Here is a 17425-nt window from a genome sequence, read left to right as displayed (position 1 = left end):
TAAGCCCATATCGGATTCCACTCTGGAACAAGATTCCAAGTCCTTCTTCTAAGATGATAGGTCAGCAATGCCAGTATTAATTATAGTCTGATCCCTCTGGGGGTTCCACCGTAGGGCTCCCAGTATCTTGTAGCAAACGCAACACCATCCCATGCTAATGGCCACTTGAGCCATCACTGGCGATGCGCACATCCATTTTATTTTATTTTATTTTAAAAGATTTTATCTATTTATTTGAGAGAGAGCACATGAGAGGGAGGAGGGTCAGAGGGAGAAGCAGACTCCCTGCCGAGCAGGGAGCCCGATGCGGGACTCGATCCCGGGACTCCAGGATCATGACCTGAGCCGAAGGCAGTCGCTTAACCGACTGAGCCACCCAGGCACCCTGCGCACATCCATTTTAAATCCCCTCCTGCATTCTCCACATGGTGCCTGCTTCACATCTCTGGCTTTCCATAAATCTGTGGCCCCTGAAACAACAGGCTGCCCACAAAATTCACCCAAAACGGGGGGCGAGTGAAAACAAAAAGAGAGAATGAGGAAAAACAAAAGGCCGCGTTTCTTTAAATTTCTGGCTCTGCATAGCACAAGCATTTCCAATGAAAAATAAAGAATTCTTTCTTCTGTGTCTATTTCAGCTGGCATCAGCTTTTGCTTCATGAATAATGTCACCGCATCATTATTCTGTCCCACAAGGTGAAACAAAATGAGCAACTTAACAACCAGAAGCGTGCTTGTGTGGAGGAAAGGCTCATTTAAAAGCTTTTCAGATAATGCGGCTGTTGTTTCCTATTATTTTGCCACGACCACCCCCACCCAAGTTTTTTCAAACCTATGGGAAAGTTGTTACTTTGCACACAAGGTGTATAAATAATGCCCTCCTGGAAGGGCTCCACGCCATACACGGTTTCTTTTTTTATTGCTTGTAGTCTTTTGGGATTCCTGGAGTGTCTACAAATAGATTAGCCTCTAAGAATTCTGAGTAACCATGGTTAGAAAAAAACACTGGTTTAATTAGCCATGGTCCTATTTTTGAAATTACATCTGCTCTTTTTTTTTTAAATGAGGATTGATCTATGCAAAAACTTGAAGAGGATGGATTTTGGGGGGGGGTGCATGTGAGTTTTGATTTGAATTAATTTTCGTGCTTTTGAAAGTGAAATCAAGAGTATTGAGTGAATAATGTGTCATCATACATTAAACATGATCAAATGAAGACAGTTGAAAAGAAATGATTGGAGAAAAATGAATTGCTGGAAATACTGGATCATCTGATGTGTGCTGCCATACGGAGAGATAGCAAATCACCCTTTGCATTTCGGCTTTGCGCGGCTGCATCCGTTTTTCAGCCCCAAATCCTCAGACTTGATGAATCATTGAAGGGATAAAAATTATAGGGTCATGCGGCTCGCTGAAGGGTCATTGAAAATCAGAAAGCAAGTGTGGAATTCACAGGACTAGGCTCCCAAGTTTGAAAGTCTCTATATCCTTCCTCATTTGACACTTTCTTCATTTCTGAAATCGTGTTTGAAATGGCCACAACTATTTTTGAAATTTAAATTTTAGCAATATTTCTCAGTGTCAGAACTCTTTCAGAACAATGTTCTTCATTGCCTTTGATGACAACTCGCCAGTGACACTTGTTGATTTGGTTTAAATGGCTGCCTAAAAATCATTTAGGAAGCATTCAAAAATTTAAATTCTATTGGATATAATATTTCTGATTTCAGCATTTGTCTTTAAAGCATTCTTTTCTTTTAATTTTAAAGATTTTATCTTATTTATTTATTTATTTTTAAGATTTTATTTATTCATGAGAGAGAGAGAGAGAGAGAGGCAGAGGGAGAAGCAGGCTCCCAAGGAGCAGGGAGCCCGATGCAGGACTTGATCCCAGGACCCTGGGATTGTGACCTGAGCCGAAGGCAGACGCTTAACCATCTGAGCCACCCAGGCGCCCGATTTTATCTTTTTTTAAAAAAAGATTTTATTTATTTGAGAGAGAGAGAATGAGAGAGCTCAAGTGGGGGGAGGGGCAGAGAAGTGGGAGAAGCAGACTCCCCACTGAGCAGGACCCCACGGGATCACAACCTGAGCCCAAGGTAGACACTTAACCCACTGAGCCACCCAGGCATCCCTTAAAGATTTTATCTTTAATCTCTACACCAAACGTGGAGCTTGAACTCAACCCCAAGATAGGAGTCACATGCTCCACCAATCAAGCCAGCCGGGTGCCCCTTTAAAGAATTCTGAATGCACGTGGAAATCATAGGAAATGCACTTTTTGGTTCATCTGTATTGTTGTCTTTTGCTGCATGACAAATTAACCCAGAACTTACTGATTGAAACAATTTGAAACTGATTGAAAGGGCTGGGAATCTGGTGTGGCTAAGTCCAGCATCTCTAGCTCAGGGGCTCTAACAAAGCCTATTAAGGTCCTTTGATGGAGGCTGCAGCCACTTCAAGCCTTGACTGGGAGGTGAGTCATTTCCAAGCTCACCCACATGGCTGTTGACAGCCATCAGGTCCTCACTGCTGTGCTGTGGACAATTCCTTGCCATGGCAGCTAGCTTCCTTCAAACAAGTGAGTGAGAGAAGGCAGTCCAAAATAAAAGCCACAGTCTTTTTATAACCTAATCTTGGAAGTGAAAACCCATGAGTTTTTCAAACTTTTTGTTGGAAGGAAGCCACTAGGTCCAGCTCATATTCAATTGGTGGGAATTTCACTGGGTCTGACCACCAGGAGAACAGGATCACATGGGGTGGTCTTTTTTTTTTCTTTTAAGATTTTATTTATTTATTTGAAAGAGAGAGCACAAGCGGGTGGGGGGGTGGGCGGGGAAGGCAGAGGGAGAGGGAAAAGCAGACTTCCTGCTGAGCAGGGAGCCCGATGCGGGGCTGGATCCCAGGACCCTGAGATCATGACCCAAGCCGATGGCAGATGCTTAACTGACTGAGCCACCCAGGTGCCCCCACATAGGGTGGTCTTACAGGCTGCCTACCACACCATTAAAAAAAAAAAAAGATTGATTTATTTTAAAGAGAGAGAGTGTGAGCAAGCTCAAAATGTGTGTATGTGAGTGGGGAGAGGGGCAGAGGGAGAGAATCTCAAGCAGACTCCCCGCTGAGTGCAGAACCTGATGCAGGGCTCGATCCCAGGATCCTCAGATCATGACCCGAGCTGAAATCAAGAACCGGAGGCTTAACCAACTGAGCCACCCAGGCACTCCACACACCACTTTGTCTTAAGGGGCATTATCCTGATGTTTACATTTTTTTTTTTTTAAGATTTTATTTATTTATTCATTAGAGACAGAGAGAGAGGCAGAGGGAGAAGCAGGCTCCCAAGGAGCAGGGAGCCCGATGTGGGACTCGATCCCAGGACCCTGAGATCATGACCTGAGCCGAAGGCAGACGCTTAACCATCTGAGCCACCCAGGCGCCCTCGAATCTGATGTTTACATTTAAAGCTAGAGCACTCTGATGTCACAGTTGCTGTTAAATAGCCACATCTTTATATGTCTAGAATGGAAGCGAAGGGTTTGCAATAAAACATATTTCTTGGTTTTAGGTGGTGGTCTTCCTTGGACAAAGGAAAAAAGGGTGTGTATACAGACTAGACTCCACGGTAGAGGTTCTCTTGGTTTCCATTTTAATATAAAAGCAGAAATTTTAATGATAAACCCTCAAACATTCCAGGTATGGATGTAAAATGGCAGTCACTTTAGAAAAGAGCTTGATGGTATTTTTTTTTAAGATCTTATTTATTCAGGGATGCCTGGCTGGCTCAGTCGATTAAGCATCTGCCCTCGGCTCAGGTCATGATACTAGGGTCCTGGGATGGAGTCCCACATTGGGCTCCTTACTTAGCGGGAAGCCTGCTTCTCCCTCTCACTCTGCCTGCCGCTCCCCCTGCTTGTGCTTTCTCTCTCTGACAAATAAAAATCTTAAAAAAAAAAAGATTTTATTTATTCATTTGAGAGAGAGAGAGCACAAGCAGGGGGAGAGGCAGAGGGCAAGGGAGAGGGAGAAGCAGACTCCCCGCTGAGCTGGGAGCCCAACATGGGGCTCAATCCCAGGATCTAGAGATCATGACCTGAGCCGAAGACAGACACTTAACCATCTGAGCCACTCAGGCGCCCTGATAGTATCTTTAAAAAGTTAAATATAAATTTACCATACCAGCCCAACATTCCATTACTAGGCATCCGCTCAAGAGAAATGAAAACATATATCCACATGAGGACATAGTTTACAGAAACATTCATAGCAGCATTATTCATAATAGCTCCAAACTTGAAACAATCTAAAGGCCCACCAACTGGTGAGTAGATACACAAAATGTGATATATCCATACAATGGAATACTACTCAGTGATAATAAGTAATGAAATATTGATACATGCTATGACATAGATAAACCACCAAAACATTAACATATGCCAAGTGAGAGAAGGCAGAGACCACCTATTGTTAGATTCCATGTATATGAAATATCTACAATAGATAAATCCATTGAAAATAGATTAGTGGTTGCTGGGGCTGAGAATGGGAACCAGGAGTAACTATAAATGGGTATAAGGATCCTTTTAGGGTGATGGCAATGTTCTGAAATTAATGGTGATGGTTGCATAGCTGTGAATTCACTGAGAATCACTGAATTGTATACAAAAATGGGTAAATTTTATAATATGTAAATTATAAATCGATAAATTATTAAATATATTTTAAATGATAGTGGGTAAAAACTTTCTCAGCCTAAATGAAATCAAGTTCAGCTGTCAGCTTCAGGTTTTCTTATTCCTCTTCTCTTTTATCTCCCACCTGTCTACAGTTTGGTGCTAAGGTTGATGGGATCATGGGTCCAGATATGGTTAAGTATCAAATCATCAAACCAGAGAAAGTTGGTTGTATTTCTATTATGGTCCATCTTCTTTTTTTTTAAAAGATTTTATTTATTTATTTGAGAGACAGGGAGAGAACGAGGCGGGTAGGGGCAGAGGGAGAGGGAAAGGGTTCTCACTCTTGGCTGAGCAGGAAGCCCCATGCAGGCCTCTATCCCACCACCCTGTGATCATGACCTGAGCTGAAGGCTGAGGCTTAATAGACTGAGATACCCAGGCGCCCCTCTCATCTGGTTTTTTAATCTCAATTTCCTTTGGGTTAAATTTTAAAGGATTTTGCAACTGTTGGTTTAAAATAATACTTTTTCTTCTCAACCTTTTTACCTCAGATGGGGAGATAAAGCTAATTTCCTACTTTTCACTTATTTGCAGAACGTAATGATAGTTTTTGCCTGGACTATCTAGGAGATTAATTTCAATTTAGCTACTGGAGACTAGTGGTTTAATCATTCTCCAAGTTTTTTTTATGTCTTTACCTTTATCTGACAATTCTGGTTAGATTGAGGGAATTTTATTGTCCCCCCCCAATCATTTCCTTAAGTAATTTTACTTAAAAAAAAACAACAACCAAAAAACTCAATTCTTCACTCAAAAAAAAAAATCTACTTGCTTCCAGTTTAATTGCAACACATTTAAAAAACGGACCACTGTGCTGGCTAGCAATCTAAGTTAAAGTAAAACTTCTAAAGGGGCCAAGGTCTAAAGTTCACACATTCTTGTGAGGTCTGTTCTGTCTCCACTAAGGCAGACCCCATTATCCATAGCTCTACCAATCACGTACATTTCCTTTTGAGTCTCATGAATGAGGAAAAAAAAGAAGTTCAAGTGAGGGAAAATGGGTTCAAATGAAGGTCAGATACCCAAAAGAGTTTTCTGGCTACTGTGTGCTGCTGAGACGGAAAAAGTGGGGAAAAGGTAACCAGATGTAGGTGCTCTGGGAGGTTGCTCGACTCCCAAGACTGTTGGTCTTGGCAGGGAAGAGAAGGACTGCCTTTATTTTAGACATCCAGCGACGCGGTGGGAGCCTACTGTGTGCCAGGTGCTGCGGATACAAAGACAACTATGGGATGCTTGTGTTCTAGATGCTTCTTACGTAGCAAGACAGAATCTCCGCCCTGAAGGGCCTCGCAGTCCACGTTCGAGGTTGCATCAGGTGGGGGTAAACACGCACCCTCCCCGTAGTCTGAGGACGCCGAAGGATTACTGGGGGGCGGGGAAGAAACACTTCCCTCCCGTCCTCTAGACTCGGCCGGCCCGGAGGGCGAAGGCAGACACGCCCTCCCGAAGGGCAGATCCGCCTCGAGGAGGGCGGATCCGGGCAGGGCCACCGGCCGGGCCCTCACCCGACCCCCGCGAACGCAGCCCAGCGCGGCGCCCGCTCCTCACGTGTCCCTCCCGGCCCCGGGGTCGTCTCACGTTCTGCTTCCGTCCGACCCTTCCGACTTCCGGTAAAGAGTCCCCGTACCGCACCACCGCGCCCACCCGGCATCGCCACGCGGCGCCTCTGTGTGCCCGACCCCCGATGCGCTCGGCGGTCGCAGCGCCTCGGAGCCCCGCAGCGGCCACCGAGCCACGCCGCTTCGTCGCGGCCAGGTGGCCCGGGCGGCGCTCGCTCCCGCGGCCGGCGCGGCGGGGCGGGCGGGGCGGCGGTGGCGCGGCTTCGGGCCCGTATCCCTCCGCCGCCCCTCCCCCGCCCGGCCCCGGCCCCCCTCCCTCCGGGCAGCGCTCGCCTCCCTCCGCCTCAGACTGTTTTGGTAGCAACGGCAACGGCGGCGGCGCGTCCCTGCCCGGCTCCCGGCGGCTCCACGGTTTCGGCGGGCCTCCCCGCCCCTTCGTCGTCCTCCTTCTCCCCCTCGCCGGCCCGGGCACCCCCCCGGCCGCGCCATCCCGCGCCTCCCCGCTCGGCGCCCGTGCGTCCCCGCCGCGCTCCGGCGTCTCCTCGGCGCGCCCGGCTCCCGGCTGTCCCCGCCCGGCGTGCGGGCCGGTGTATGGGCCCCTCACCATGTCGCTGAAGCCTCAGCAGCAGCAGCAGCAGCAGCCGCCCGCGGCCGCCAATGCCCGTAAACCCGGCGGCAGCGGCGGCCTTCTCACGTCGCCTGCCGCCGCGCCGTCGCCGTCCTCAGTCTCATCGTCCTCGGCCGTGGCTTCCTCTTCCTCGGCGGCGGCGGCGAGCGCAGGCGGCGGGCGGCCCGGCCTGGGCAGGTGGGTGTCTCGCCCCAGCCCCCTCCGCTCCAGGCCTGGACGAGCTCAGGCCTCGCGTCCCCTCCCCCGCGGCCCACACCGTCGTCCCCGCCCTGTGACCGGCCTGGCTTGGTGGGGTGGGCTAGGGGCCCGCAGTGGGGGTGGGGCTCCCGCTCCCTTCTAGAGCCCGGGGGTTTGGGTGGGGGGCCTTGCGGGATCCCTCCAGGAATGTCAGGTCGTGTCCAGCCTCCCGCATCATCCCCACCCCCTCCCCCAAACGGTCAAGATGGAAGGACTGGGCAGCCTCCCCCTCTCCATTTAAGTGTTCGGGAGGGATTCACAGGTTTCACCAATTGTCAGCCCCTGTTCCTCCTTGAACTCCAACATGGAGGGGATGCTTGGGCAGCGCTTCCCCCCCCCCCCAGTTTAAATATTAACGTGAAATGGTCTTGAGGTTTTGGTCAGTCTCCCGAAACTTGCCAACTCCCCCTTTGGGGAATAACGAGGGAGGGGGAAAGTTAGGGCAGCGTCCCCCTTGTCCGTTAAAGGGGCAGCCACGGGGCTCATCTGGAATCGTTAGGGTCTGTCTAATGTGCGTAACCACCCCATTCCCCTGCCCTGGGAAAGGTCGAAGAACCGGATTGAGGTGGGTGGGCAGTGGCCCCTCGCTCCCCTCCCCACTTAAATCTGAGGCGGCGTCGGGGGCTCCAGAACTCCTGGAATCGTCGGGCTCTGTGCAGAGTCTCCCGCAGCGTTCCGCCCTCCCCCACCTGAGGAAGGGCTGGGGAGTGCCCGGCCCCCTCCCGGCCTCCCTCCTTCCCCCGCGAGGCCTCTCCGCCGCGGGTGGTGGCCGATCCGCAATGCTGTTCCGAGGCCGCCGAGGAGAAGGCGCCTTTGAATAGTGGTGGGCGAGGGCCGGACCCAGGCGTGCGTCAGAAGTCCAGGCCAGATCGGGGACGTAGGGGGATGGTGGTGGCAGGGAGCGGGCACGCTGCGCATTTTTCCCAACCCCCGCCCCAGTCTTTAAAATTTCGAGGGGAGAGGGATTGCAGCAGGAGACATGGTGGGGTTCCTGAAGGCAGAAATGCGGGTGTTTACTTGCGCCGTCTCCTCCTCTTCCCCCATAAACCTAGGTTTGTGGTAGGAACTGGGGGCCCTGGGTTGTCCCTCTAACCGGGTCTGACTTTGGAGGGTGTGTTTGTGCGGGAAGGCCTGTTGGGGGTGTGTGTGTGGGGTGGTGGTTGTCAGTTCGTATTTCACGAACTAAGAAAATGCTTAGTGTTCAAACGGGGCAGCAAATGTCAATAGACTCCATTCCATTGTGGCCAGTGTCCTTAACTTGGGGAGTGCCGCCAGAGCTCACCAAGGGCACGCAAGTCCATTTCCCCTGTGCCCCGAGCCCATCCGTGTTGGGCACTGCCTTGCCTCCCTTAGGCCTAGGCGGGGTTGGCATAGTCGATGACGAGGGTCCTCCTGAAATAGACATCCTGGGCTTTAGAAAGTGGGATAAGGGGATTTTTTTTTTTTTTTCCGCGCACTTGAGTTTTCTTTTTGAAAACAGGTTTTCAGCGATTCGTTTCCAAAGAATTTTCATTTATGGCAGGAGAAGTTACCCGTCGAGATGAATCAGAGCTGATTTTTAAGGAATTCTGTTTTCAAGGGGAGAAGGGCAAACATTTTTTTTGTTTTTTACTTCTGCCCTACCTCCCCTCTTGCCCCTTCTCTGAACCACCCACAAACGTTAACCTTACCCCACCTAGTTCAGATAAAGTGCTTATTTTCCCAGCTCTTTCCACTTAAGATTCTGTAACTTCAGTTTCCCTTTCTCAGTGGCATCCACAGTGAAAAATGGACAAATTTTGTACATACATAATGTTTTATAGAAAAGAATCCACGGTATTTTTCTTCTTAGGTATCATAGAAATTTGGCAGATATATTCAACTTGTTCAAATAATTAAAAATGAAAACTTAGGCTTTTAAGTTGCAGCGGCTCTCCTTAGGCTTAAAAATTATTTTGTTCCAGAGTGGCTTGAATGATCAAAAATATTTGGAATGTTTTAGTGCCAAAGGTCTTTTTCTGTTCTTTGAGGCTTTACATTTAAGGTTAATTTAAATTCTTCCTTGCTTTAAGTTCTTTCATTTGAGACATAAATTCTGGCCCTTGTTCTTTTTGATAGATGTGTGAAGTTCTGTTCATTGGATTCATATAATGTGTACTTTTATTCTTATAAAGATCTTTAATGTACTTGTAGAGTTCCTTTGGATTTTGAACCACTGCTACTGGGTTCTTTGTAAACTGGTTATAATTTCTAGAATCTCCTCACATATGTTTGTGTGTATCAGCAGTTAAAATAAGTCCCTGAGGCCAAGGGTAAAGAAAGAAAATGCATTGTTTAGAGGTAGTAAAATATTCTTGAAAGTCTAGAAATTGACATGTCTTATTTAAACAACATTTCATCATGTTTGACTTTTTTTTAATAGTGGTTTTTCATGGCTTTCAAAAATTTATTCTGCCTTAAATTATCATATATGTTTTAGACGGTGAGTCTTTTCTCTTAGAACGACATACCCATAATATTAAAGTCTATTAATCAAAATCTTATTTTTGCCTTTTACTTTTTCATTTTTATGTAGCTTTAATTGTGTAATTTTGTATTGTTTTTTGTTCTTTAGCATTGTATTATAAATATGTTTTAGGTTTTTGGTTAACCATTCAATTATTGTTGGGATTTGGGTTTCCACATCTTTACTGTTACAGATAGTGGTGCAGTAAACATCTTTATACTAATAGCTTTTGGCTTTAGTCTAGTTATTGCCTTAGAGAAAGTTCTCAGGAGTGGTTTTACTGGGTCAAAGGGCTTCCAAGGTTTTTATGGCTCTTGCTAGCTGTGCCATATTACTCTTCAGAAGACTTGTATTAGTTTCCATTGCCAAGAAGGTGGCTCTTCTATAGAATGGTTTCTTTGTCAAACACTGTGGGGGATTTTCAAGGGAAAAGTTGCACTTACTGTCAAGTGAATACATTATTAAGTGCTTTTGTTAGCTACCTGATTATTTATACTTGAGTTTGAATTTGGTTTCTCTGAGGACTTAATGAAATAATATAAGGGAAGATGCTTTGAAAACAGTAACTGTTAACACTAATGAGGATACATGGTTTAACTATTGTGCTCATACTTCTGCTAAGTAGAGGAATGAAAGTCCTGAGAAACTTGTTCTGAAACTGTTGTTGTTGTTGTTAATCTCCCTCATTCATCTAAAGGTATTTTTTATTAGCTGTTAGCCTGTGACCAAGTCATTTTTTTAACTTTATGTAATTTCATGGCACTGTTAGGAATTATCACTGGTTAACCCATATCTCTTCCCTTTCCTGTTTAAAAAAAATAACGGGTTTACCCATTCTGTTACCCATTCCTAATCTGAAATAATACATTAGAATTTCTTTGGATACCGGGTTAAATGTGAGCAAAAACTTCTTATTTTAGTCATTTTCAGCTTAGTACTTCTACTGCTTCTTTCTCTTAAGGCATTGCAACTTGGAAATTATGCTGCAATTTAGTGTAAGTTTTCATTTAAATATCTGTGAGACATGTCTTTAAATTAAATCTTCTAGAAGAGCTTAAAACATTGACACCATTGAGCATATAGATTTATTGAAAATCTATGTACAGGCAGTTACAAGTGCTTGGGATATACGAATGAATAAAACAAAGATAGCTGCTCTCCTGGTGTTTCCATTCTAACATGATGAACCAGACAGTAAATGAGACATTAAATTAGCAAACTGTAGGGGCTCCTGGGTGGCTCAGTCGTTAAGCGTCTGCCTTCGGCTCAGGTCATGATCCCAGGGTGCTGGGATCCCCTGGGATTGAGCCCTGCATCCGGCTCGCTGCTCGGCGGGAAGCTTCCTTCTCCCTCTCCCACTCCTGCTTGTGTTCCCTCTCTCCGTCAAATGAGTAAAAATCTTTTGTAAAATTAGCAAACTGTATATAATATTAGGTAAGAGCTGTGGGATTAGAGGAAAGCAGATTAAGGGTATAATATGGGAATGTGGGGGAAGGGCGTGGGTTACAATTTTAAATGGGTTGGGGAGGCTTCTTTGAGGAGGTAACATTTGAGCAAAATTTTGATGGTGAGGTAGGTTGGCCATTTGCTTTTCTCTAGATTAATTAGTCATATGGTCCCATTACTGATTTAGAAGGTTTAAACTGTATCATCCTTTGTTAATTTATTCTTTTATGTGGGTATTGATATATAACCACATTTGTAGTTGGACCAAAAAAGTTAATTGACATTGAGGTCATCAGAGGTAAGCTGTAGATGGCTATTAAAAGCTGTACATTTTTGTTTTTCTAATGGGCTTATATATTTTAACCTAATTGACTTAATTTTTATCCTAAATACCTAGAGAAGATAGGCTTTTTTGGATTGGGCAAAAACCTACATCAAATCTTTGTCAAAAAAGTAATCCTGTAGTTGCTTAAAGATTTGGCATTTCGAAAGTCAAAACATTAATGGTGTCAGTCATGGTGTTCCTTTTTTGGTTAAATGTAAGTTTGTATTTTCCATATCTAATTAGACAGTTATAGTTTTACAGATTTTACACAGGGGATGTTAACTCACAGCTATTTAATAGCCATATGTTTGGACTTAAAAGAAGATCTAATTTTTTGTTGTTGTTCTGTGTAGCTACAGCTGTGTTAGAATTTACTTTCACCCCTGCGTTTTTATACCTTGAAATGGATTTTAAGTTTTTAGTAGATTTTTTTCCCTGGAGTTGTAATTTTCTATTTTGGATAGTTAGTGATAGTGTTTTGATATATAAAGAGTTGAGCCTGAACAAAACCCTGTTTTTTTGTAGCTATTTCAAATGATTATGATAACTTCAGCTGCAATATAAATAGTTTATTAACAGGCTTACCTGCTACTATGTCTTTTCAAGTGAAAGCACTTGTTTTTGTTTTGTTTTTGAAGCATATCTGGGTCATTTATGACTGTTACCATACTGCGATTTTAAGAGGTCAATATAGTGGTCTTTTCATATTTCAGCAAGAGTGTCTAAAATAAAAGTAGGATGCTCTTTCTTCTTGAGGTCTTTTTGCCTGCTTAGATGTTAGACTTCAAAAAATAGAGATGTTTTTATGAGAAAGTTTACTTATCAGTGAATGTGAAGCTGGTATCAAGCTTTTGAAAGTTTGTAGCATCTAAATCTAGAATCTGTAATGTAGGCACTTTTGAACGTGTAACCTTTACTAGCATTACTTATGATAGGTTGAGCTGTATCTTAATGTGTTTTTTGATATCCTTAAAGTATATTTTTCTATTCAAAAAGCATTTCTTCTGCTTTTGAAGGTAAATGTTCTATGTAGAATAGTAGTAGTCTCCATTGAGGTCCTTGCCAGACAACGCAGATATGCAGTTTTGTAGGCAGTGGTGTCATAAACCACTTCCCTGTTATTTAAAACACCAATTAATTCAAGAGATTTTTATGTCTCATATATATATATACATATATATATATGTGTAAAAGATTTCGGGCTTTGTGACACGAAGATATGTATAGAATGTGGTTGTGGATCTTCAGCGGATCTTAAGCTGCCTGTAGTATAATGGAGATAAGAGATGTAGTTGAACCAGTGTCCAGAACAGATTTCTTCTTCTTCTTCTTTTTTTTTTTGAACTTTCTTATTTTTTTTATTATAGTTGAGTATAGTTGACACATAATATTACATTAGTTTGAGGTGTAGAACTTAGTGATTGGACAACTTTATGCATTATGCTATGTTTACCACAAGTACAGCTATCATCTGTCCCATTACATCACTATTAACATATTGATTGTATTCTTTATGCTCTACTTTGTATTCCAGTGACTGACTTTATCTCCCTCTTGCCTTCACCTGTCTTGCTCCCCTACCCTCCGCAACCATCAGTTTGTTCTCTGTATTTATAGTTCTGATTCTGCTTTTTTGTTTATTCATTTTTTTAAAGATTTCATGTAAGAGTGGAATCATATGGTATTTGTCTTTCTCAGTCTGACTTATTTTCACTTTAGCATAATACCCTCTAAGTCCATCCATGTTGACTCAACAGATTTATTCTTGAAATTAATAGAGAGGGTGCCTGGGTGGCTCAATTGGTTAAGCATCTGCCTTGGGCTCAGGTCATGATCCCATGGTCCTGGGATCGAGCCCTGCATCCGGCTCCTTCCTCCCGCGGGGAGCCAGCCTGCTTCTCCCTCTGCCCCTGCCCCCGCTTGTGTGCGCGCGCGCTCTCTCTCATGCAAAAATAAATCTTTTTTAAAAATAAAAAAAATTAGTAGAGAAATAGTCTTTGTACAGGTACTGCCTCACTTATATATGAAAGTTCTGTCTCATAATTTGAAAAACAGTGAGTTTTAAGTACTCACTAGAGAAAAGAGTACAGAGAATCAAAAAGCAAAGCCAAAACTCCTTTAAAATCACCCACAGTCTTTCCTTTGACATAACTACTGTTGGAAGTTTAGAGCTCATCTTTTCAGACTCTTTGTGAACATACATAGAATAAACAAAATGGAATCATATGGTATATACGGTTTCGGCTTCAAGAGTATATATTGTCTTTTAAAATATTTTCCCCTTAAAACTGTAGAATTTTAGAGCAGGAAGAAATAACAAAATCTTACCTTAAAATAGAAGGGAAAAAACCCTAAGCTTTGAGAAGTTAGGGGACTTGCCCAAAGCAACTTATTTGTAGAATTTTATTATATTCCTCTCTAAATAAACACAGACATAGACGTAAACAAGATTATGCTGTGTATTTTAAAGAATACAACAACCACAGACAGCCCTTGACCTTCAGGATATCTTTTTGTAACATTGAAGTTTGGCTCAGTAAAATAGGAGCTCCAGTTCTTTATCTTTTTGGAAGATTCATGTAATTTTTTACATATGTGGCATGAAATCTACTTAAATGTTAAGTCCTTGGTTTTATTATTTTTAAAAATTAGTGTTGTTATGAATCTGGGGTTGCTTATGAAAATTTGCCGCAACTACTAACCTTAGATTTTATTTGCTGAAAATTATTTACAGCTGTTGTCATGTGAAAATCAGAAATTCCTTTTAATTTAAAAATATTCTAATGTAGATTGCTTATATTACGAGCCTTGAGGTGGCTATAAAATAGCAATTTCATGCCATGATTAATAGCTAACTGCATTTTGGGAACTGGATAAAATGGCATTCTATAATGGCTTCTTTGTAAATCCCATCAGTTTGTGGTATGAAATTTGTCTGTGATGTAATTATAAATGAATGTGGCTGATTTTTATAAGTATATAAGAACTTTAGAGTATTGTACTTGAAAGTATTACTTCGAGAGCCTTTATCTAACAGTTTTGTCAGTGGTTAAATATTTTTGATTGCCACTTTATGTTCTTACTGGTTTTATGAATTGTTAAACAGTATTCTTAGGGGTAATCTTGTAAATAGTCAAAATTAATCTTGATTATAGTTTTAGTTTAAAAAGAAGGAAAAGGCTAGTTTTGAATCAGATTGTACATTTTTCTTTTGGGGCTCAAAAATCATTTCTGTGGAGTAATTACCTGTGTTCATTCCTGAAACACACTTGGAAATTAGGTAAAGACCTGTGGTTTTTACATTGAAGTTTGTGTAGATTACAGAAAGGGGGAGCTCTTCAGGGCCTCTTTCAGAGTTTATTTGCTTTTTACTTTACACATGATTTTACATAGCTTGCATTTTTGATTTACAGATTGCCAGCAATAGAAAAGTAAAACTTTTATTTACTTATTTTTTAAAGAGTTTATTTGAGAGAGAGCGTGAGAGAGAGGGAGAGGGACAAGCAGACTCTGTGCTGAGTGCGGAACCTGTCACAGGGCTGGATCTCACGACCCTGAGATCGTGACCTGAGCCGAAATCAAGAGTCAGATGCTTAACCGACTAAGCCACCCAGGTGCCCCAGAAAGGTAAAACATTTAGAGGCAAACATACCGACAGCAATTAGAAATACTAATAGCGTGACAGAAAGTTAAGAGAATGGAGAATTACAAAAACAGACGTAAGAACTCAAAGTACACCATTTGACTCTCAGGTTGTAGCTGTGTGCCTTGTAGACCCGAGGCAGCACTGTCGTATAGCACAATAAATACAGTTAGTTGATGTGCTCATAATAGCGACTCAACACAGAGGTCAGTTTTTTTCATATTTTTCAAAGAAGTATTTTTCAAACTATAGGTCATGACCTCTTAATTGTAAAAATCAAAATGAAAAAGGATAGAAGATACTGGAATGCATTGCATTGGTAGAAGTAAGAATTGTTTTAAAGAACTGTTTGAGTCAACGTATATTACTGTGTTGTGATGCAAACTGTAATTTTTTTTTTTTTTAGATTTTATTTATTTATTTGACGAGAGAGGGAACACATGCAGAGGGAATGGGAGAGGGAGAAGCAGGCTTCCCGCCGAGTGGGGAGCCCGATGCGGGGCTCAGTCCCAGGACCCTGAGATCAGGACCCGAGCCGAAGGCAGACGCTCAACCACTGAGCCACCCAGGCGCCCCTGTAATATTTTGTTGATGTAGTGAAAGTCACTGATTTAGAGGCACCGAGCTGCAGGAAAAGGATTGAGGAAGGGTTTTACAGTTAAGTGTCTGCTAGGGTTGCCAGATTAGTAAGTAAAAATGCGGAATGCCCAGCTGAACTTGAATTTCTGATCAGCAGTGACTAATACTAAACTATGAATATGCCCCAAATTGCATGGAACAAAATTATTCATTTATTTGAAATTCAGATTTAATGGGGGCATCCTTTATTTTATCTGGTAACCCCAGTCTAGGCTAGAATCAGAGTTCACCCCTTGGTAACCAAAATTTAAGCCCTGTGAGGGCAGAAACTTGATTTTGTTTACTGCTGTGTCCCAATCTGTTCAAACAGTCATTGGCACTTAGGAAGTGGTGAGCTGTTTGAATAATTGTGGCAGGTCACTCACTCTTAGGCTCAGTTTCTTTATCTGTTAAAAGGAGAAGGGGCACCTGGGTGCCTCGGTTAGTTGAGTGTTCAACTCTTGGTTTCAGCTCAGGTCATGATCTCAGGGTTCTGGGATCAAGTCTTGAGTCCCATGTCTGTGTTCCCCCTGCTCTCGGGCTGCATGCTCAGCAGGGAGCGGACTTGAGATTCTCTCTCCCTCTGCCCTGCCCGACTCAGGTTTACATGTGCCTGTGCACGTGTTCTCTTTCACTCTCCAAAAATTAAATCTTTTTATTTAAAAAAAATTTTTTTTAAAAAGATTTATTTATTTATTTATTTGACAGAGCGCGCAAGTAGGCAGAGGGAGAAGGAGAAGCAGGCTCTCCGCTGAGCAGGGAGCCCAACATGGGGCTCGATCCCAGGACCCTGGGATCATGACCTGAGCTGAAGGCAGACCCTTAACCGACTGAGCCACCCAAGCGCCCCTATTTTTTAAATAAAAAAGATTTTATTTATTTGACAGCGAGAACAAACAAGGGGAGCAGCATGTAGAGGGAGAAGCAGGCTCCCTGCTCAGTGGAGAGCCTGATGCAGGACTTGATCCCAGGGTCCTGGGATCATGACCCGAGCCGAAGGCAGCTGCTTGACTGACTGAGCCACCCAGGTGCCCCAATTAAGTCTTTTTAAAAAAGGAGAAAATAGGGGCGCCTGGGTGGCTCCGTCAGTTATGCAGCTGCCTTCGGCTCGGGTCATGATCCCGGCGTCCTGGGATTGAGCCCCATGTCAGGCACCCTGCTCAGCAGAGAGCCTGCTTCTCCCTCTACCTGCCGCTCTGCCTACTTGTGCTCTCTTTCTATCAAATAAATAAATCTTAAAAAAAAAAAAGAAAAGGAGAAACTACCTTCTTTAAAAAGTGAGATACTGAATTTTTATTACATTCCATTCTTGGTACATACTAAGCACTCACTATTTTAGAGTCATGCAGATTCGGAGTTGGAAAGTAGCTGTGGTGGATTTTTAGTTCTCATTTTTCTTTACAGGTGAGGAAACCAAGGCCACAGAGCTTATTTGCCAGAGTTCTCTCATCATTGGCTGCATAGCTGGCTTTAGAATCTTGTTCCCTTTTCTTTCTAGGATAGCATTTTTAAAAATTTAAAGTCCAGTTAGTTAACCTACAGTGTAATATTAGTTTCAGGTATACAATATAGTGATACTAATATAACATAGTTTTTAAAAGATTTTATTAGAGAGAGAGAGCATATGCGCATGGAATGGGCGAGTAGAGGAAGAGGGAGAAGCAGGTTCTTTGCCGATGGAGCCTGATGCGGGGCTCCATCCCAGGGCCCTAGGATCACGACTCGAGCTGAAGACAGAACTTAAC

The 17425-nt window shown here is 43.4% G+C and overlaps 1 protein-coding gene across 17 annotated transcripts in view; it reads left to right on the top strand.

Annotated features, from left to right (window-relative positions):
* Positions 1-17425, top strand: part of ATXN2 (ataxin 2) — a 134196-nt gene that overhangs the window by 11097 nt on the left and 105674 nt on the right. For 7 of the 17 annotated variants that reach the window (XR_010407410.1, XR_010407409.1, XM_064578383.1 and 4 more), the window contains exon 1: positions 6587-7103. The exons of 1 other annotated variant lie outside the window; for it this stretch is intronic. Coding sequence is in view for 12 of the 16 variants with exons in the window: in XM_064578383.1 (XP_064434453.1) it covers positions 6904-7103 (200 nt within the window). In the remaining 4 variants the exon portion in view is untranslated. Of the gene's footprint in view, positions 1-6327; positions 6350-6584; positions 7104-7564; positions 7987-17425 lie in introns of those variants that run through there. 9 more of the 17 variants (XM_064578376.1, XM_045887647.3, XM_045887646.3 and 6 more) reach the window with 6 other exon arrangements.

This window comes from Mirounga angustirostris, unplaced genomic scaffold (assembly GCF_029215605.1).
Source record: "Mirounga angustirostris isolate CCGP_5_RB_7025 unplaced genomic scaffold, mMirAng1.0.hap1 SCAF_14, whole genome shotgun sequence".
Taxonomy (NCBI): Eukaryota; Metazoa; Chordata; class Mammalia; order Carnivora; family Phocidae; genus Mirounga; species Mirounga angustirostris.
Note: the sequence above shows the minus strand (reverse complement) of the source record. Positions and strands in the feature narration are given on the sequence as shown.